At 40.9% G+C, this 22,537-nt stretch overlaps 2 protein-coding genes across 7 annotated transcripts in view; both read left to right on the top strand.

The window, feature by feature from the left end:
* The first annotated feature begins 1,131 nt into the window (after positions 1-1,131).
* Positions 1,132-4,899, top strand: LOC140910536 (secreted frizzled-related protein 2-like). The gene is made up of 4 exons (XM_073341719.1): positions 1,132-1,361; positions 1,973-2,142; positions 3,087-3,179; positions 4,557-4,899. Exons 1-4 carry the CDS (start codon positions 1,132-1,134, stop codon positions 4,865-4,867), a joined length of 804 nt encoding a protein of 267 aa, XP_073197820.1. The 3' UTR covers positions 4,868-4,899.
* A 3,745-nt stretch (positions 4,900-8,644) lies between these two features.
* Positions 8,645-22,537, top strand: part of HDAC10 (histone deacetylase 10) — a 35,668-nt gene continuing 21,775 nt past the window's right edge. For 3 of the 6 annotated variants that reach the window (XM_073328275.1, XM_073328280.1, XM_073328277.1), the window contains exons 1-11: positions 8,645-8,757; positions 9,982-10,048; positions 10,634-10,768; positions 13,086-13,182; positions 13,727-13,824; positions 14,084-14,188; positions 14,392-14,460; positions 15,102-15,228; positions 18,219-18,284; positions 18,651-18,710; positions 19,077-19,166. In XM_073328275.1, the coding sequence (XP_073184376.1) occupies positions 9,984-10,048; positions 10,634-10,768; positions 13,086-13,182; positions 13,727-13,824; positions 14,084-14,188; positions 14,392-14,460; positions 15,102-15,228; positions 18,219-18,284; positions 18,651-18,710; positions 19,077-19,166 (912 nt within the window). In that variant the 5' untranslated portion in view covers positions 8,645-8,757; positions 9,982-9,983. Of the gene's footprint in view, positions 8,758-9,981; positions 10,049-10,633; positions 10,769-11,869; positions 12,018-13,085; positions 13,183-13,726; positions 13,825-14,083; positions 14,189-14,391; positions 14,461-15,101; positions 15,229-18,218; positions 18,285-18,650; positions 18,711-19,076; positions 19,167-22,537 lie in introns of those variants that run through there. The other 3 variants (XM_073328278.1, XM_073328276.1, XM_073328281.1) reach the window with 3 other exon arrangements.

Here is a 22,537-nt window from a genome sequence, read left to right on the forward strand (position 1 = left end):
AAACTGACAATTGAACTTGTGCTAAAAAAGGGTGATGGGAGTAGTATTTGCAGTTATACATTTTCATGTATTTATAAAATGTTAATTAAATGATATTCATTTATTAGTAAAGTAATTAAAATACATAACCATCTGAATGCCTTAAATGTGTACCATCTTTCATCTCAAAGAGTCCCAAAGTCCTGTACCAATTATAAGCAATATTCTGGCTTTGTGTAAGTGTATGTTGACATAGATGACTGTAGTTGAAGCCAGAATATGGTCCTATACTATCCACTTAGAAAAACTTCTCCCACCTCTGAACTTGAATATACCTTCTGCTAATCTAGTCAATGAAAGATGAGAATTCCAAAGCTAAATATATAACCCTGCCTCTGGATATCCTAATGAATGAGACAATACAGTAAATTCCGTAAGCACTCATTTCTGTGACTCTTACTGAAATCAACAGTAGTTGTGGTGCACTTAACGCTTCATGGGATTGGGACCTAACAGAAGTTTCCAGACAGAATATTCTTTTACTAACAGAAAGCTGTCTCCTTTGTAGTACTTGACCACATAAAGAAAGTGCCTCTTGAAGTTGTAAAACAGTGCAAGAGACATGGTGCAATTACCAAAAGCAAAACATTTTCACTTGATAAGTCAATCTGAGCTGTTTTTTTCTGCCAAATCAGCAATGTCTGACAACAAAAGAGACACACCAACCCCAGGAGACAGCCTGTCTGTCAATTACTTTTCTAGGGGGTCACTTAATTCGATTTAGCAGGCACATAGCAAAACTACCACGTGTCACAATTTAATATGCCACATAGTATGCTGCAGCACTGACATTTTCAGACTCATGAAATCCCATATGTAAATTTTTGCATTTAAAGTCATCGTCTCCACCTCCCTGGTTATCACAACAATCACTTGAATGGGCAATAAGCCCAGGTCTTGTCTTGAGTGTTTTGATAAGCTGTTGATAACGAATGGGGCAGTGAGCTCATGGTGTATATAAACCACAAGGCTTGTGTGTCTGAACACTGCAGAAGGACTTGACAACCCCATATTTAGCAACTCAGGAGTCACACAAAGATGTTTCCTGCAGCAGAGATGCTCTTTGCTCTGAGTGGCTTCCTAGGATTGACAATGGGTTTTGACATCGGATTATCCACTAAATGTGTAACGATACCTATGGAGATGGGCATGTGCCACAGCATTGGTTATTCTGAAATGAGGCTTCCCAACCTGATGGGACACACAAGTATGGCAGAGGTTATTCCAAAATCTGCTGAATGGCAGCACTTTGTGCAAAGTGGCTGCCACCCTCATGCAAGGACATTTCTGTGCTCTCTGTTTGCGCCAGTCTGTTTAGATACGTAAGTACTATGTCACGTTCTAAAATTCTGCCTTGTGTACCTGAATAGATATCAATCTGAATGTATGTTGTTAAATCTTAAAATGAAGATAATTCTCAGCCCAATTGTTTCTCTTTTGCTGAAGAATATTTATTAACCTTTCTTTTGCCTGCCTGTTCCAGGAAAAAATTCCACACAAGAAGTGTTCTACTTAAACGTTGGTCATGATGTAAAAAAAGAGAGAGTTGTGATCAAACAATGTTGGGTTTTATTTCGTTTGATTGCAGTGTTATTCATATTAATAATTTAGGGCCCAATCTAATTACTGCTGAAATCACTTATTGGACATAGAAGTAGGCCCTTATTGAGTGCCTATCAAAAATGACGTACAGGTATTTTTCTTAAAACAATGTATGACTTCTAAAAGCCAGCCCAAGGCCCAGATACAGAACCCCCAGCAGCACCCTCTGTCTGTGTGGACTTGCATCACTGATGAAGACTGAGGATGTTAAACCCTGACATATAAGAAAGACTTTCACAACTCTGTACAGAATTTACTGTAGGAATAATCACTATTGTCACTGACTTCCAATAAATTTAACTGGTTGGACCTGATTTTTATTTTTTCACAGCTTCATCCATCCTTGCAGGAGTATGTGTGTCGCTGTTCGTGACAGCTGTGCTCCTGTGCTCCTCTGCCATGGACTGGCTTGGCCTGACAGTTTGTACTGTGATCGTTTCCCTGCTGATGAGGACATGTGTTTAGCATCTCTTAGCAAAGAATACAAACATATTCATAAAGGTAGATGGAGTAGATGGGTCGGATTGGCTGTGAGCTGTTTTAAAATCAAGTGTACAGAATCAATCAAATACAACTTGCCGGACAAATTTCAAAAACAGTCTCTTTTGTAAACAGTCATTTCCTTGGGTGCACATTTATTGTGCATGCATTCAGATCCATTTTGCACCCGATCCTGTGAAGTGCTGAACACCTTCAGTGTAAACTGGGCCAGATTTTAATTGGTATAATCAGTATAACTGCACTGTAGTCAAGGAAGGATGGTCAGATGGCAGGAGGAAGGCTAATACAATCATGCATATATGCAGCATAATCACCACGGTATCTACAGAGCTCAATGTATTTTATTTATTTACTGATAGGAGTGTCTATGGCCCTCATCACCATGTATTTGAGTACTTCATATACACAATAAATTTGTCCTCACAACAGCTCTGTGAGGTAGGGAAGGATTCCCATTTTAGTGCTGGGAAACTTAGGCACAGAGAGATTAATGCCCAGATTTTAGCACCCAGCAGCTCCTATTGAAGTCACCTTTGGAAATCTGGCCATAAATGACTTGCCCAAGCTCAGACAGGAAGCCTGTGGCAGAACCAATACTATTTCCGGAGCCCTAGCCCAATGCCTTAACCACAAGATCTTCCTTCTCGTGAATTTAGCATAGCATCACCAATAGAATTACTCCAATACACATGCCATAAATGGTACAAATTGATACCCTTGTCACTCTTAGCAAGCAATGTGAAAGGGCATGGAAAATGAACCCCCTTTTCATCCATAGAAGGGGCCCATTTTCAGAGCATTGTCTGGAAGCTTGCCTACATCACACCTGGTCTGTGGTTAAGTGAAGAATGTTACTCTTCAGGCCTGTCACTCTTGCACCTTTCATTGGCTCTAAATTCAGACAGCGGACAAAACAATAACAAGACTTTAATATTTCTTACCAGAATTGCCAAAGCCTATATGCCAGACCTGCCCAGCAGTGGAGGAATTCTTTACACAGAAAAGAGTTCTTGATGTTTTCTGTGCCAATAATTTTGGTAAGTTCTTGTTAATATATGTACAATTAGACACCAGTATTTTTGATTCCTGAATAGTGGACACACTTCGTCACTTCAGATGTATTCAAAAACTATCTCTAATATAATTGGCAGTCTGTGATGTCTCTGTGTGTGTGTGCGTGTGTGTGTGTGTGTGTGTCTCAGGATTTAGCCCCAAGCCAATATCTTCTGGAAGTTCTTTCCCCTATAAACAATATACAAATAGGCTCCACGCTGATTTTGTTTGAATGATGAGGTTGCCTTATTGTCTATTTTATAACCAAGTGGCTTTTTTGTTCTAGTCTAATTTGCTGTACTACAGTGTACTTTATGGATAACATCTGTGGCAAAAAGGAATACTTGTGGCACCTTAGAGACTAACAAATTTATTTGAGCATAAGCTTTTGTGAGCTACAGCTCACTTCATCAGATGCATTATGCTCAAATAAATTTGTTAGTCTCTAAGGTGCCACAAGTACTCCTTTTCTTTTTGCAAATACAGATTAACAAGGCTGCTACTCTGAAATCTGCGGCAAAGGAGTGAAGTGGCTTTTATTGGCAGTTAAAACCAAAAGAAAGCTGAGGCACTTGGCTGTTTGACATTAAAAGAGGAAAGTTCCTTACTGAATGTGTACTTGTGCATTATTCCTGTTAACCACACAAAGCAAGATTCAGCAAATGCTAACATTAAAAAAAAAAGTCTTACCTGATGAGGGTTTGAAAGTTCTGGCTGCTGCCTCGTTGGGCTTCCACTGACAATACTTTGAGATTACAGCTAGAAGCCTCTTCCAGAACCCACAGAAGTCAATGCTAAGACTTTCATTGATTTCAGTTGACTTTGGACCAGGCCTTAGGAGAAGTGGGCATGGAAACGCAATGATGCAGTTGGATCTGGGGAAATAGCTGGATGGGAAGTTTTACTGAGAAAGGGAAGAACGATAAAGAAGGTGGAGCAAAGAGCAGGCAGCAGTAGCCAGATATTTTGTTGGTTGATTCTGCTGAAAAATGGACAAAGTCACAATTTCCATAGGACCAGCTGGGATACCTGGGTTGCCCTACAAAGCTGGAATGATACCAGGGTGCTGGAACATCTGGTCACCCTAGTAGTTGGACACATGCAGTGTCACTAAAGATATATGACAGTGATCTTTGTGAGAATGTTACATTTTCCTGGTTGTGTGATTCAGTGAAAAACTTCTCTTATCTATGTCCCTCTTTAAAAAAATACTACCATAATCTATGGCAATGACCCAAAACAAAGGTATGACCTAATACTTATACTGTAGAATTCACTATGGATTCCTCCACTGCTCATTAGGCAGTATTCCTTGCTACACTTAAACAGTTAAAGCAACTTATGTGTTTTTTTCTCCCTAGCGGTAAAGGTAAAGCTGTCCAAAAAGAGAACAGTTTCTGGTGATCAGGAGTATAATATTGAATGCCAGGTGGAATTCATCAACCAGGGTTTGCTCTTGCCTTATGATACTCGGAACATGATACAACAGTGGTTGCTTATGAATGAAAATTGTACTCAGAGGATGACCCAGACCTACCGCCCCATGGTGTATCTCATTGTGGGGAATATTGAGGAAGGTACCGTTTTAGTAAACCAAATTTACCGCTGGCAGAGGAGGGACTCCCAGCTAACTTTGGCCACACGGAAGTGGAAACACCATAAATGTTTATAAATATTTATCTTATGATCCCTGATACATGTAAAAGGTGACTACTCTCCTCATACCAATGCAGTCTTGTAAATAGAAATGTATTATAAATGCAATGTAAAGTCTTAATGTAATTTTTTAAAAATATGTTATAACAGGTTGAATTCAACTTGGGTGTAAGTGGACATAATTTCTGTGTGGTAAATGGTGTTCCAGCCACTTTGGCCCAGCATGTATAAATGTGTATCCTCAGATTATTGTGAAAAATCTTGCATAATATGTATAACACTGTCATAAAACACTTTCTTGTGCAAATCATAACAATGAATGCTTCTAATGCTGTTTGAGGTGCTCAGCACCTCTGAAAATCTGTCTGTCTACAGTTTCTTAAGTTTTCTGTATTGCCCATCACTGTAATATCTCAGTATTGACTTTCACATGCCCTAACTGTGGTTTTAGGTGCCTAATTTTAGGCACCTGCTTTGATAAAATTTGGCCTACATCTACACTAATCTACTTAATTTCTTACATTGATGGAGTGTTTTAAAAGAAGGTGGCCCTCTACTGGACATTTCTATATGGACAAAATGGTTTCCTTTTCTGTCAAACAAACATCAGTTTGAGTGCCTCAGAAGGACATGGTTGGGGTGGCTAGTTTTATTTTATAATGGGTAGCACTTACAATAACATAGTATTAATATTTTAAAGCATAAGACAAGTACAGGTTTTGAAAAAGTACTTTCTTGATCGTGTGTGATCATTTTGAAAAAGTGTACACTCCTACTGGAATCTGAATCAGAACTCTACTGAATGCATCTAATCTGTTTTCATTTTATTAACTCAAATAAAACATTAGTTACTTTAAAAAAATCAACCCAGGTGCTTTACAAGCTGTCTCTGGGAATTTCACGGGACTAAGACAACTGCAAAAGACACTGATAATATTCAAGAAATGTAAAACATTATACTGCCCAAATTATTGTAATTAGCATCTTCAGTTGTAGTATGCCTGTGCTGATCTTAAAACACAGTGGTGATGGATTGGGCTCAATTTAATTTCAAACACATAAGAACTAATTTCATAAAGATGTATAATCAGCACAAAAACATGTAATAGCTACTGCATAAATTATCAGCTACACCAGTAATATGCTACCTGTTGTATCTGTATTTTTAAAAAGTTTAAAAAAGCATCTGGATTTTTAAAGCAAGGTCCTAAGGTCCCAACTACACCAACTAGAACATGATTCTCTACCATGCTCCAGGGCATCCTTATTAAAACTAAGCACATAGTTTTTTAGTGATTCATTAATCACCCTCTTGTTCACTTACATACAAAAATTTAAAAATTTAGCTTACACTTAGCTAATATATACAACCTTGTGTTCCTAACACTGTTAGCCCTGGCTTCTTGGCTTCTCTCCTCCCACCATTATATCCTATTCTCACCTGTCACATCTTGTCCTTAGTTAGACCCCAATCCTTTAATAAACTCTTTGATTGAGTCTACCCTTGCAGAGCTCATTGCGAACTGTAAGCTCTCGGGGGCAGGGACTGTCTTCTGTTCCATGTTGCTCAGTTCCCAGCACCATGGAGTCCCACTCTTTGCCTAAGGCCAATAGTAACAACATGGCTTCTTCTTACCAATGAGGACAAGAAAATATGGGACTGAATCAGATATTCCCTGATAACCAGAAACTTCTATGCCTAAACTCTGTACCGTTTTCTTTTTATTTCAATATTTTAGAGCTGTTTTCCCATCCATACAGGTAATAAAAAACTGTATTTAAATGGTTATAACAGTGTCCCCTATTCATAGCAGAGAGTTGTGTACAAGCATGTTTATTCAAGTAGTGCAGATAGGCCCCAATATGAATCTTTTCTAATAATTAAAATCCATATGGCATAGAGGTTTCTGTATATATATTGTGGAACTCTTGTTATGAATTGAGTAGTATTGTTACTGGAACAAATCCTCTTGGTGGCCACAATTCCCATTGACATTAATTAAATGTAAATAATTTTCCAGAGGAAGTTGTGAAGGCCAAGACTATAACAGGGGTCAAAAAAGAAAAAGATAAATTCATGGAGGGTAGGTCCATCAGTGGCTATTAGCCAGGATGGGCAGGGATGGTATCCCTAACCTCTTTTTGTTAGAAGCTGGGAATGGGCAACAGGGAATGGATCACTTGTTCTGTTCATTCCCCCTGGGGCACCTGGCATTGGCCACCGTTGGAAGACAGGATACTTGGCTAGATGGACCTTTGTTCTGACCCAGTATGGCCGTTCTTATGTTCTTATATACATGCATTTGAACCAGAGCCAGCCCGTAGTTTGCTGTTATGGACTGGAAAACTAATACAGATTGAGAAATATCCAGAAGCTGAAACAACCTATTTTAAAGCTGTGTTGTATAATGAAGCAACTGCTTAAAAAAGCATGTAGTTGAAAAGCTCAGGTCATTCTGTCCTGTGGCTTGTGTGTCAATCTCTGGTGGTAAAATGGTAAATATTTAAAGAATTCTGTCAGTGCTTATACAAGTTCCAACTCTCCCATAAAGGTCACATTAAAAGGCTCTCTTCATGGTAACATTCACACCCAGCAGTGGGTGACCCATTCTAGAAGCACAATACCTGTCAGAATGGTCAGCAACATCACTAACCTGGTTTTGATCATACTAAAAGGTACACTTTGAGAATGATCCACAGGGAATTAGATTCATGGTTCTTTATAAAAATAAATTTCCTCTGAATGCTTCCGATGAAGTGAGCTGTAGCTCACGAAAGCTTATGCTCAAATAAATTGGTTAGTCTCTAAGGTGCCACAAGTACTCCTTTTCTTTTTGCGAACACAGACTAACATGGCTGCTACTCTGAAACCTATAAAAATAAAAGGAGTTATTTCCTTAGTTTAGTTTTATTTACCTTTATATTGGGGAATTTAGTCAGGATTTAGGTTGAAGGGTTTTGTTGGATTATGGCAAAAGTTTAATAAAATACTCCTGTTTTAAACTGTCCCTGACTGGGAGTGTAACAAAGACTGGCCCGGAAAACACATTCAAAACAATCCCTAACAAAGGGGCTGATGCCAATTTGCACTAACAATATGTCTACACTACAAGTGCTACAGCGGAATAGCTGCAGCGTGGCAACTGTGCCACTGTAGTGCTATAGTGCAAACACTTGCTACAGCGATGGAAGGGATTTTACCTTGAGAGGTGGCAGCGAGGGCCAAGCGAGAATTCTTCTATTGATTTACCAGTGTCTATACCGGGTTTTAGGTCAGCGGACAGTCTCTGAGGATGTGAATTTTTCCCACCCCGGAGCGACGTAGCTAGGTTTCAGGTGCAGAGCAGGACTAAGTCTACTTTACACAGTGTAAGGGGGCCTCAGAATGGATAAAACTTACACACGTACCCACCATAAGACCTCTTTACACACGAGAGAGGTGTAATGTGGCCTTCGTGTAATGAGAACCAGGCCCTTCAAGTTTCCTCAGTGAGGTTCACACACACACACACACACACACACAGTGCCCAGCCACCCTTGTCCCTTACACACACACACAGTGTCCTCCCACCCCAACCCACTCACACTGCCCTGTCCCTCACACGCAGAGTTCCCTGCCTCCAGAGCCCAGCCACGCGAACCCCGCGCACACACCGTGCTCTGCCACCCCTAGTCCCAGTCCCAGGCCTAGTTTTCTCTCTCTCTCTCACTCTCACACACACACGTGCGTGCCCGACCATTTGACTCCTCCCTCAGAGATCGGTCACGTGAGCCACTTAAATGGGAAGGACGGAGGAGGGAGGTGGAGCAGGTTGGGGGTTTCGCTCCGGGTTCACGGGCTGGCAAAGGAAACGGGAAGCGAAGACAAAGGGGCCGCGCCGTAGCAGCGGCGCAAAGACAACCCAGGTAGGGGACGCAAGGCCCCCGCTCAGAGCAAAGATACAGTCACCTTCCCGCTTCTCCTTTGCACCCGCCCCTCTCTTCCCCCGAGGGGCGGTAGCCTGAAGCCCTTTATCGCCCCCGCACAGCCCAGGGAGGGAATGAGAAGTGCATGGCCTCCCCCTCCCGCAGTTTGCACCGTCTTTCATTCCCCTACCCCCGCCTTTATTCCGCCCCCGGGGTGGTTGGCTGCCTGCAGGACTGATGCATTCTCATACCCTCTCCCCCAACTTCTTTTTTATGTGGTTGCACTGCTGAGCCAAGGGGTCTCACGGCCTTTTGCGGGGCGCCACTGAGCTCGGGGCGCTAGTGAAGTGTCAGCGCTCTCACACCGGAACCCAAGTGTTCAGACAACTCGCTCTTGGGATTATTGTTACTGCTGAGGGGGGGTGACTGGATGGTCTGATTTTGCGATTGGTCCTGCTGCAAACACGCGCGCTATTTAAATAATAGGGAAACGGCTTTGTAATTTAGAAGTTATAAAATAAACTGATATGAGACTGAACTGGAAAGCTGAGCTGATCTGGGCAGTTCCAGGTTACATATTAACATCCCACTGGCTGATCTCTGGTCCTTGCCTTTGATGACACCAGTTTATTGTTTTGCATTTGAATTTGCTTTTGTCGCTTTATATCCGTTTTTAAAATGAATTTCTTTGTATATCCATAAGACCCATCCTTCTAAAAGTAAACCTGACAAAGGTTAATGTGATCAATTTATTATAACTGTAATGACTATGGTATAAATAATAACACTTTGGTTTCACCAGTCTGAGGATTACCCAATACTTCACAAACATACATTCAGACCAGCCCTGACAGATAGGTATGTAGCACAATGTTACAGTTTGGATAACAGAGAAAGTCTAGTGCTCTAATGGCCAACAATGTTGGCTTGCTGCATATTCAGACAATTGCAGGGCCTGAAGTGAGCTGTAGCTCATGAAAGCTTATGCTCAAATAAATTTGTTAGTCTCTAAGGTGCCACTAGTACTCCTTTTCTTTGTGCTCCAGTTTCTGGATCACTGCCTCTGCTTTGTATTGTTGCCTCTGTAATGTGGGCATTCATCCCCAAAATAGATTACACAGGATAAGATGATGTATGAACAGTTCAATCCTTTTTTTGTAATTTTTGTTTTCTGCCTGAATATGCAGAAATGTATCTTGGGATGTCTGTTTTGTTTTGTTTTAGCAATGGCTTCAGGAACAGCTTTGATTTACGATGATGAAATGACAAGTTACAAACTACTTTGGGATAAGTAAGTCAGCTGCAGGTTTGCTGCATTTTCAATGAACAAACCATTATTAGAGCGTTTCTAGAAATGTTGTGTACAAGAGTTGATGGGTGGCCCTGATTTCCATTTTGTGAGCTGCATTTTCTTGGGACCCAGAGAGTTTCTTTTATTTTTACGGCTTTTGATCAAAGTAGAATCCTGCTGTAAATCCCCTTTTTCTTTGCTGGCCTTGAGCATTATTTATCTCTGATACTCTTTTCATTTGAATACTCCTGCCTTCTTTATTTTAGGGCGCGCTCTCTCTCTCTCTATTTATTTATTTTATTTTGGCTTCGTTCTTTGTTGGTTGCACTCCTGATGTTTTTAAAGAGCCACATAAAATTTCTTCTTACTCATGCATTTTTATAACCAAAAAATGTTTGTTGTTCCCCCACCTCCCCAATTCCACAAACTGGAAAGTTTTCAAAGATCTTTTTTCTCTTATTCACCCCTACAAGAAAAATGAATCTTTTCACAATGAAATATTTGTGCGCAAGCATCCCTGACGAGGATTTATAATAAGACTTGTTGATATTGTATTGTAACAAGATAATTTTTGTTTATTTGTAGCCCTGAGTGTGATATTGAAGTGCCGGAAAGATTGTTATCTTCCTATGAGCAACTTAAACGTTATCATCTTTTGGAAAGATGTGTCCATGTACCTGTCAGGGAAGGAACGGAAGAAGAGATCATGTTGGTTCACAGGTGTGATATCAAGTATAATGTTAATTTAATCACCTGGATTTAATCACCTGGATTTGATCTTTACAAAAACTGTTCATATATTTTGCTGCTATGAAAGGTCCTGACCCAAAGCTCAGTGAAACCAATTGAAGGATTCCCCCTGATATCAGTGGGCAATGGATCAGGCCCAAAATGAAAGACTGGCTAGATCTAGGTGTAGTGGGGGCAGGTGCTGAACAAACTTCCCTGCACAAGTCTGTAATGCCCCTAAATCCTGTCTGACAATTTTCTTGGTTTTCCTATTCTGGGCTTCTTTTGAGCAGAGATTGCCAATTGTATCCAGCACTAACTGCATACAACTGAGGCTCTGTACTTGTAAAACTTTAAAAGTAATCTTTAAACAAAACTGGTCCAACTTTGCCAGAAAAAGTGAACACAGGAAAAATGGTGATTTGTATAAATCAAATAGGAAGAGATGTTGAGGGGAAATTATCTAAGATAAATTGAATCAAATAGAAAGGCATTGTATTTAATTCTGCAGAAGGCCCTGGGCCTAGAGGGACTGTGGCATACATACTCAGAGAGGGTGCCCCAGAGATGGGATTCCTGAAATCAGAAGGCTCTGGCTGTAGCCCTGGTCCAAACTTAATTGTGGCATGTTGTGTAGTGGTTTTTCAGTATGGGCAAGTGTTGATTGTACATTAGGATGAAACCACCAAGTTCAATTTTATTTGTGATCTGGATCGGTGCCCACGCATGTAGAAAATCAGGCCCAAAAGAGGTCCCAGGGTGACCCACTCTGCCACCTGCCTCCCTCAAAAGACATGTAAAGTTCTTACTCTTCCTAGAGGATACCGCAATGGATTGGGACTCAAGAGACCTGGGTTCTATTCCTAGCCCTGCCATTGGCCTGCTGGGTGTCCTTGAGCAAATAAGTTCCCTTCCCTGTGCCTCACGGGGACAAGGATACTGACCTCCTTTATAAAGGTGCTGTATAAGAGCTAGTTAATAATTATTTATGTTGAAATGTTTTGTATGTGTTGTTCACACCTGGTGCCTATGGGTTTAAGTTAGCTCTCTTTTTTTTCTTTTTTCTTTTTCTTTTTCTTTTTTTAAATACAGTGAATTTGGATCCTACTCCTTAGTTCTTGCGAACCTCTTCATTTGGAGCCACTCTTTTACATCTGTTCCTATTAGGCAGCTGCCATTACTGTGTCTGTCTTCTACCTGGAGTGAGACTGTGGCTTGTGTTGCATGACCCCACATGAGAGTAAGCAGGCAGGGTGTAAGATGCATCATATCCTAAGTCACAGAGTGGAGGACAGAACAGGTTCCACTGGGATGCCATTCCCATGCAGTTGGACCAGGAGGGGCAGGGACAGACAATGGTTAGAACATTGATTCTGCCCTTCCAATGCACTTCCAATGCCAGCACAATTGAGCCAGTGTGGAGATGCAAAAAATATAAACCTGATAAAGGGCTGATTCAAATTACTTCTTCCATGGAGCAAGGGGAGGATTTGGGACTGAACTGTGACTCTCAGAATCATAATATCATTCCCTCATCAACTCTTGAGGCACAGCATCTCTGCATTGCTCTTTACTCAGGGCAGATTACAAAGGGACAATCTCTCCTTTGGACAGTAAGGGTGTAGAGTACAGTGTGTAGAGTACAGATGTTGCATGCCCAGCTAGCACAGATGTAAACACAACTGGAAACAATGAGGTATGGCTTCGGTGAGTAGAGTGGAATGAAATGCCCAACACACCTGAACCCCAGGGTGCATGCCCTATACAGGCTCTCTACACCCAAGCAGTCTCCCCCACCTGCTACACTGCTATTGTTAGCTGTGTAGGATCCCACTGCCTCCTCACTGCCAGAGCCTTTCACCACTGCCTTCCCCTGCCAGAACCTTTCACTGTGACGTGTGGTTACACACCACAGTGACAAGTAGCCTGTCTTTTACTGCAGCATGTAGCTACATAGGTACACGCCACCATAAGTGTACACAGCCTAAATGAGTGGCCTCCTTGGGGGCTGATAGCAGTCTCCAAACTGAACAACACTGCAAACCACACTTGGTTCTGCTCAGACAGGTTGCTAGTAGAAATGATAGTTGTCACGCTCTCATATGACCTAACATCTCGGTTTTGATCCCCGGAACACCACCGGATATGGGGGGTTGACATTCTGAAGCTAGGTCTCACATGCTACCACCAACCTCTCATATTATCACGTAGTCTTTTGTTTTCTCTTTGCATTAGTAGAGATTTTTCAGGCCATATCTGAGCTCAGTTAACCTGCTTTCTCTTTTTTTTTTTTTTTTTTTTATTAAAGTTCAGAATACTTGGAAGTTGTAAAGAGCACCCAGACAATGAATGAAGAAGAACTCCGAAGAGTCTCAGGAAATTATGATGCTGTTTACTTTCATCCGGTACGTGGGCATGGCCATTTATATAAGTGTTTGTACTGTTGCGTTAGAAGCCCATTTTTTATAGCTGGAATTAAAATAGCCAACTTTTTTTCTTTTGTTTAAATATACTTGTCGTTTTTTTCACAAGGTACTTACATTTGTCAGTTAAAATTACTACACTGATACTTGTAACAGCTCCACAGCTTCTGCTCTCTAACCACACCACCCGATTGAAGTATAGTTCTGGATTTTAACTTAAACTAATAAAACTAAGGAGACTGATAGTTAAGGCCAACACTTTCCTCCCATAATTCTTCCCATTTGTGCCTGTGTATTGCTCATGCTTCAGAACAGTGCATGATATACACAAATATTTCTCGTAAAAGTCACACTTGAATTTCTATTGTCAAATTCTGCTCTCAGTTACATTCATGCAACTCCAACTTCACTAGGGAGGGAACACTTCAAATAATTTGTTATAGTGATGCAAAACATGTCAGTTATATTTAGTTTAAACCAACTGGTGGGTGGCTGATGATGATAATGAGATTTTTTTTTTTCTTAGAATACTTACCGCTGTGCTAAACTAGCAGTAGGAGCAACTTTGCAACTGGTGGATTCTGTGATGTCAGGAAAAGTGTGCAATGGAATGGCATTAGTAAGGTAATGAAGTACTTAGGAGTTTTGTTAAGGGTTACTGGCAGCAGGAATCAAACATGGGACCTCTTGAGCTAAATATATGAGCCTCTATTGCCTGAGCTAAAAGATAGGCCTCAGCCATGGCTGTAGCAGGGTCATCAATCTATAGCTGGCCTAGCCACCACTAGAGGGGGACAGAGTGCCACTCTAACCAGGAAGGGGTTACATTACTTTTCAGCCAAAGTTCATTCATAGTGAGTAACCATGTCAAGCTTTGTTTCAGGCCTCCAGGTCATCACAGCCAGCGAAATGCAGCCAATGGATTCTGTGTGTTTAATAATGTTGCCATTGCAGCTCAGTATGCCAAAAGAAGATACGGTCTCCAGAGGTTAGTGTATATTTGTCTCTGGGGTAGGTTTTCAAAGGCACAAATGTCAGTTAGGTGCCTAACTTCCACTGAAAGTCCAAAGGCATTCGGCACCAAATTGCTTTTGTGCCTTTAACAATCTTCTCCTCTGTCTGTTACTTACTATCCTCTTGACATGGTTTGCTGTGGTTCTTCTAGTGAATATTTCCTTTTGATTCATGCAGAATTCTCATTGTTGACTGGGATGTGCACCATGGACAAGGAATTCAATATGTATTTGAAGAGGATCCCAGGTTTGTAAATTTTTTTTGCATGTCCAGTTGGTTTATTTTTGGTCTCCTCTCTGTAGAATAAAACCCTTCTTACTTTGAAAATGGAAATTCCTACAAAATGACTCTCATTCTTTTAGGTACTTCATTCTCTTTGAAACTGTATTTATTTATTCTCATTTGTCAAACAAAGCGAAACAAACCTTTAAACCTAATTAAAAGTAATTTGTAAGTCTACTCTAGAAAAATTGACACAATATGAGCCCCGTGGCTGCCTTTGTTTGCTGATAAAAAGCTCTCTCCGCACCACTATCCAAATATTCAGTGAACAGTTGGTCTATGCTGTTTTCTGAAAGCTAAAAACTTTGAGCCCATCAGCAAAACCCCTCTTTCGAAAATTCTTTTTCTCTGGCCCTAGAGGAGTCTATGCCAGAAACTTACAGCAAAAGTGCCCTAGCTGAATTTAACTGTTGTGCTAGACTATACGGAGCTTTTCAAGTAAGTGGGTGCCAGTTTGTTCAGAGATTAGTGGAGAGAAAGATGAGGAATATTTGCTACTTAAGGCCTATTTTCATGCTTTCTGTGAAATGAGCCAGAGAGGGTCAGATGTGAAAAGATCCTTCATAACTTTTGTTTCAGTTGGGTTTGTTTATTCTTTCTTTCAGTGTTCTCTATTACTCCTGGCATCGCTATGAACATCAGCAGTTCTGGCCCTTGCTCAGAGAATCTGATTATGATGCTGTTGGTCAGGGAAAAGGAAAAGGATTCAATTTAAATGTACCTTGGAATAAGGTAAATGTTGCTTGATAGCATAACAGTGGAAATTCAGTAACTTTGTCATGCATTCAGGGCAATGTTGTCTTAGCAGTTTTAGAAGTAATACTTTTTATGAGAAATGCATTGACTTGATTACTTGGCAGAGGTCACGCGTTCTGGTGAATGGAATGTCTGCTGAGAAAATGACTTCCAGTGTGATGATTTAAACAATCTATCACCAATTCACACATTCCCCTTCCTTTATCTGTATGTTATTTAGTTAGGCCCCAGTACAGCACAGCATTTGAGCACATGTTGAAATCCATCCCTCTTCAGCAAAGAACTTAAGCACGTGCTTAAGACCCATTGAAATTGGATGCTTACATACTTTGCTGAATAGGGATGGATGGCTGTACTGGGGCCTTAAAAGCTAAGGCTCCAGCTTTGTATTCTGTTCCTCCTGTTTAACCGTTGCTCCTGGCTTTCCCTAAAATCTTGAAGGAACTGAGACCTGGATCCACAGAGGGACTTAGGCATTGCAATGCTTAACTTTCATGCACCTTGAAAACCACAAAGCCTGAGTTAGGATTTTAGCCCCTTTGTACAACACTTGGGGAGAGATAGGCACCTGAGAATGGGATCCATAAAAGCCAGCACTTTAGGCGGGCCAATGGGAGATGCTGACAAGAGGGGGATGTCCTAAGTCCCTCCGCTCTTATAGAGTTAGGCACCTAAGTCCAGCCTGCAGAGAGGCACCTGTCTCTGCTTGTGGAAACCCTTTTCCTGGAGTCAGGTGACTTAGGTGCCTAAACTATTTTGTAGGGCCTGTCTCACTCCACACAAGATGGCAGGGAAGGGAAGAGGAGGAAAGCTCCCTAATAACCTTTAGCCCTGTGATTATCCTTTTTCAAATCCCTTCTCTACATCAGGTAGAGGAAGGAATTGAACCAGGGTCTCCCACATCCCAGGTGTGTGCTCCAACCACTGGGCTAAAGATCGTCCTCACTGCCTATTTTGTTAGTGTTAGGCATGCTCTGAGCTTGTGTGTTGGACTCAGGTAGGATAAGCATTCTTCCATCTATCTTCTCCTGGTTTGAGCATCGGTCTGGGGCTTAGCCATGAGATAGGCATCCTGATGCCTGTCTTAGGCAGCAGTGCGCATGCTTAGAGGCAGAAACTTACCTGCCTACGGGACTTTTACAGCAAAAGTTTAGGTACTGAGTGAATTTAGGTACCTGTGGGGTTAGGTGGCAGCCAGCTGGGGGTTTTGCAGATTGCAGTGGTGCCTAAAACTGGGACATAGGCATCTGTCATGGGATTCTGGATACAATCCAGACCAGTGAGCAGTTGTGTCACCATTTTCCCTGAAACCCTGCATGCCTTACAGTGCTTTGCTGCTGTAGCTCCCAGCCTGGGATGTTCACCACCTACAAACATGCAGCCTACAAGCATGCAGGTCACACCCTGAAGTGTCTGTGCGCTAGACAGTCCTGGTTCAGCAGCTCTGACCCCAGCAGCCTGTCTATAGCCCCACTGTGTCTTCCACCAGCCTTGGTTACAACCAGCAAGGTGACCCCAACACATTCCCAATCCCAAATTTTCTCAAAGCCTGTGTGCTCTGCAATGTCCAGTCCTCACCTGTTTCAGAGTAGCAGGACAGTGCAGAGAAATAATAAATTTCATTTGTTTCTCTAAAGACACACAAGCACATCATAGCTTATTAACTTAACTTGAGTAAATGCAGCTTTCCCTTTAAACTCAGCACTGAATTGGTTTATAGTAAAAAATAAAACAAATTAATTAACAACAAGACATCGGTTCAGTGATACCAAGTAGAAGGAATACACCTAGAAAGGGCTACAAGCAAATAAAAGTGAAAAACACACATCTAAAACTCAATCTAGCAAGGTATAAGCTTTGTTCAAGATGGTTTCTCACCTACATTCAGTTTCCAGAGACTTCAACTTCTCCTTGGTTGAAGGACCCATCTTTCTCAGCTTGCAAGAACTCTGTTCCCTTGTGTCCATCTAGTGATGGAAGCCGAAGATGGCTTCTATCTTTGCTTATATCTTCCAAAGTTCAGTGACTTTGTTTCAAGAGGTGGGATGATCTCATGCTGTTTTCCCCTTCCTGTGGGCTTCCCACCTCCCTGCATGTAAATGGGCTTCCATTGTTTTGATTCCACATGCTTAATTTACAGGAGAATAGTTTACAGGTAAATAGTTGCATTTTATCCTGTCTGGGAGGGAAACTGTTTCACCTTGTTTGGCCACAGACTTTAAAGCATAATATCATTTAAGTATCCATATTTCCTCATATAGTGTTAGTAAATACCTTTCCCAATTATATTAATCACCAGTGTGTCATTAGCTTCCAGAAAAGACCTCTGTACACTGTATACAATATTACAGTCTTATAAAACTCAGTTGATTCAGTTGCTTATCACTTGAGATTCGCCACCCTGTGCTTATAGACCATTAAAACTTTGAAACAGATTCTTCTGAGGGTACCCCTCAAAGTAAAGTTTATTCAAGGTGTGAGGAAATCACCATGGAATCTGGTGATGAAGGAAGCTCTGTGCTCTTTTCCCCTCTCTTCCCCCACTTGTTAGCTTTGTTACCTAATATTTAAAAGTGGACCGTCATTGTCTTTAACTGAATACTGGGCTGGTCAGAGAATCAAATACACATTGCTTTGTGTAAGTCATTCCTGTTTACCAGCTCCCCCGACATACCTGATTTCAACACATTTTAGTCATAATTCTACCGTATATCCATAACTCTTAATATACACTGCATACATATATCACACAAGAATATAAATAGTCAGTGTGTTATTAATTTTTAAATTATACAACACAAGGCATATTTTGTACAAAGATTATTACAGTAGTGTGCAGGGTGTGAATACAGGCATACTTAGGATCACAGCACCTAAAATCTTTTGTGGATCTGGCCCCTAGAAAATAAACACATTACTTTCTCAGAAAAAAGAGCTGCTTCGTATCTCATGCATTGGTTTTGCAGGTCGGAATGGGAAATTCAGATTATCTAGCTGCATTTTTCCATGTGTTGCTTCCAGTGGCTTTTGAGGTAATGTTTTTGTTCTAGTTTTTGAATAAAAATAATAAAAAAGAACCTGTTACCCTTTCTAAATACTTTTTAAAGTGGTGTTTTTATAAATATCTGTAGGTATAGGAATGCTATATGCATTTGAAATGCAGTCGGTCCATTGTTTCTACTGAAAGGAGTGGCTGAATGATTGATGCCTGACTAGTGAAATATTGAAATAAGTTAGGATTTTATTTTTACATATTCAGTGTAAAAGGCTGTAATGAAAACAATACAAAGGCTAAGTCTTGAATAAAGAATTTTCCTGAGTAATGTGTGTAGTCCAGTTGACGGGACTGGGCCCAGGGATTGCAAAAATTCCATATAACATATCTTGTTTTATCTTAGTTTGTTCCAGAACTTATTCTGGTCTCTTCTGGATATGATTCAGGAATTGGTGACCCGGAGGTAAGCAATTTTACAGGATTTTGCATCTTTTCTCATTCATAATTTTATTTTAAAAGTATACTTATATTTTAAATGTCCTAATTGTCCAGCTATTGATAGATAGATTTTCACTTTGACCAAGAATAAAACCTCATGTTTCAGCCTAATTCCTAAAAGTTCAAGATTATTTTCAGGCCTGAGACATTTATGGGTTGGTGGGGGGAGGTACAGATTTTTCCACATATTGCACATTTGTCTGAAATATCTGGTGCTGGAACCAGGATACTGGGCTATGTGGACCATGGGTGAGCCACTATAGCAGTTCTTATGTTACCGGCTTTGTTGACCAAGGCTTCTATTTCTTTCTAACATTTTCCTGGTTTTTAGGGTCAGATGAATGCTACTCCAGAGTGTTTTGCCCACCTTACACATTTCCTAATGCAGTTAGCTAATGGAAGGCTGTGTGCAGTTCTAGAGGTAAAGCTTTAAACGTGTCATTTTTTTGTACATTTTGGAGGGGAGGGTCTCTGTATAAGAGCCTCACCCTAGCCTGAAACTAGAAATAAAAAGCTCAGCAAAATAAATTCTTTCCCTATGCATGTGAAACTTTACTAGAATGTCTTTTTTGAGAACCAGGAATGCAAGAATGGTTAAGATTTTACAGTGCTCTTGTGAGTGTGTAAAAAAGCTGCATCTCTTTTAAACTAACATTTTGTAGTCTACACTTTTTCATAGATTCATAGATATTTAGGCCAGAAGGGACCATTATGATCATCTAGTCTGACCTCCTGCACAATGCAGGCCACAGAATTTCACCCACCACTCCTAAAAAAGACCTCACACCTATATCTATGCTATTGAAGTCCTCAAATTGTAGTTTGAAGACCTCAAGGAGCAGAGAATCCTCCAGCAAGTGACCCATGCCCCATGCTACAGAGGAAGGCGAAAAACCTCCAGGGCCTTCCAATCTGCCCTGGAGGAAAATTCCTTCCCGACCCCAAATATGGCGATCAGCTAAACCCTGAGCATATGGGCAAGATTCATCAGCCAGATACTACAGAAAATTCTTTCCCGGGTAACTTGGATCTTACCCCATCTAAAAACCCATCACAGGCCATTGGGCCTATTTACCATGAATATTTAATTACCAAAACCATGTTATCCCATCATACCATCTCCTCCATAAACTTATCGAGTTTAATCTTAAAGCAAGATAGATCTTTTGCCCCCACCACTTCCCTCGGAAGGCTATTCCAAAACTTCACTCCTCTGATGGTTAGAAACCTTCGTCTAATTTCTAATCTAAATTTCCTAGTGGCCAGTTTATATCCATTTGTTCTTGTGTCCACATTGGTACTGAGTTTAAATAATTCCTCTCCCTCTCTGGTATTTATCCCTCTGATATATTTATAGAGAGCAATCATATCTCCCCTCAACCTTCTTTTAGTTAGGCTAAACAAGCCAAGCTCCCTGAGTCTCCTTTCATAAGACAAGTTTTCCATTCCTCGGATCATCCTAGTAGCCCTTCTCTGTACCTGTTCCAGTTTGAATTCATCCTTCTTAAACATGGGAGACCAGAACTGCACACAGTATTCCAGGTGAGGTCTCACCAGTGCCTTATATAACGGTACTAAAACCTCCTTATCCCTACTGGAAATACCTCTCCTGATGCATCCCAAGACGACATTAGCTTTTTTCACAGCCATATCACATTGGCAGCTCATAGTCATCCTATGATCAACCAATACTCCAAGGTCCTTTTCCTCCTCCGTTACTTCTAGTTGATGCGTCCCTAGCTTATAACTAAAATTCTTGTTATTAATCCCTAAATGCATGACCTTACACTTCTCACTATTAAATTTCATCCTATTCCTATTACTCCAGTTTACAAGGTCATCCAGGTCCTCCTGTAGGGTATCCCTGTCCTTCTCTAAATTAGCAATACCTCCCAGCTTTGTATCATCTGCAAACTTTATTAGCACACTCCCACTTTTTGTGCCCAGGTCAGTAATAAAAAGATTAAATAAGATTGGTCCCCAAACTGATCCTTGAGGAACTCCACTGGTAATCTCCCTCCAACTTGACAGTTCACCTTTCAGTAGGACCCGTTGTAGTCTCCCCTTTAACCAATTCCCTATCCACCTTTCAATTTTCCTATTGATGCCCATCTTATCCAATTTAACTAATAATTCCCCATGTGGCACAGTATCAAACGCCTTACTAAAATCTAAGTAAATTAGATCCACTGCGTTTCCTTTATCTAAAAAATCTGTTACTCTCTCAAAGAAGGAGATCAGGTTGGTTTGGCACGATCTACCTTTTGTAAAACCATGTTGTATTTTGTCCCATTTACCATTGACTTCAATGTCCTTAACTACCTTCTCCTTCAAAATTTTTTCCAAGACCTTGCATACTACAGATGTCAAACTAACAGGCCTATAATTACTTGGATCACTTTTTTTCCCTTTCTTAAAAATAGGAACTATGTTAGCAATTCTCCAATCATACGGTACAACCCCTGAGTTTACAGATTCATTAAAAATTCTTGCTAATGGGCTTGCAATTTCTTGTGCCAATTCTTTTAATATTCTTGGATGAAGATTATCTGGGCCCCCCGATTTAGTCCCATTAAGCTGTTTGAGTTTCGCTTTTGATGGAGAGAGAATTTATATGATGATTTTATATTTGGATTTAAAAAAATAAAGCTTTCAATGTGGGTTCATAGTGCTTGTGCACAGCAACTGGAGTGCTACTCCGAACCATATCAGATCCATTAAGAACAAGGCTGCATTATGGACATTTTTGCAAGTAAACCTTGCCCCAATAGAGCTTTTAAAGTCATCTGCCCAAGTACATATTTACCCAGTAATGGAGTCCTTATTGATTTCTCATTGTATTTATTAAAAAACCTCTACACGACCTACTGCTATTGAAAGCTATCTTTTTAACTAAGAAAATATTTTATCTTTCTGAACATTTCATGGTGCATCCTTCACACTCACCCTCTCGACAGCATCCTAAAGAACTGATGGCTCTTGTGGGCATGTTGAGTTTGTAGAGATATTACTACTCATTCAAGGCATCCAAGCCTGGTTTCTCTCCTAAGGCGAACCCATTTCTCATCCTCATTCTCCATTTAATTATTCCTTTTAAACCTCCTCTCTTCTGCCTGTTACAAAGTTACAGTTGCAGTCCCTTCTTTCTAGCTAAGACAGAAGCAAGCATTGTTCTCTGAGGCTAATGCCATGGCTGCTCCATAAGCAGGCTGCAGGAAGCACTTTACCAGCTGCAACCCAAGTACCTCACCTCTGATGGGCCATCAGGCCAGCCACATCTCATAATTTTAACAAATGCTATTTGTGATATTGCCTGGCCCTAGTTACAATCCATTAGTCTTAGCAGAGAGGCCAAGAACTGAAAGGGCATGGAAAGTAAAATACTTGGAAAAGACTCTTGTACATCAAAATTAATGTACAGTGTGCCCGTGTTGCCAAGAAGGCCAATGGCATTTTGGGATGTATATGTAGGGGCATTGCCAGCAGATCGAGGGACGTGATCGTTCCCCTCTATTCGACATTGGTGAGGTCTCATCTGGAGTACTGTGTCCAGTTTTGGACCCCACACTACAAGAAGGATGTGGAAAAATTGGACAGAGTCCAGCAGAGGGCAACAAAAATGATTAGGGGACTGGAACACATGACTTATGAGGAGAGACTGAGGGAACTGGGATTGTTTAGTCTACGGAAGAGAAGAATGAGGGGGGATTTGATAGCTGCTTTCAACTACCTGAAAGGGGGTTCCAGAGAGGATGGATCTAGACTGTTCTCAGTGGTAGCAGATGACAGAAC

Source organism: Lepidochelys kempii, chromosome 1, assembly GCF_965140265.1.
Source record: "Lepidochelys kempii isolate rLepKem1 chromosome 1, rLepKem1.hap2, whole genome shotgun sequence".
Taxonomy (NCBI): Eukaryota; Metazoa; Chordata; order Testudines; family Cheloniidae; genus Lepidochelys; species Lepidochelys kempii.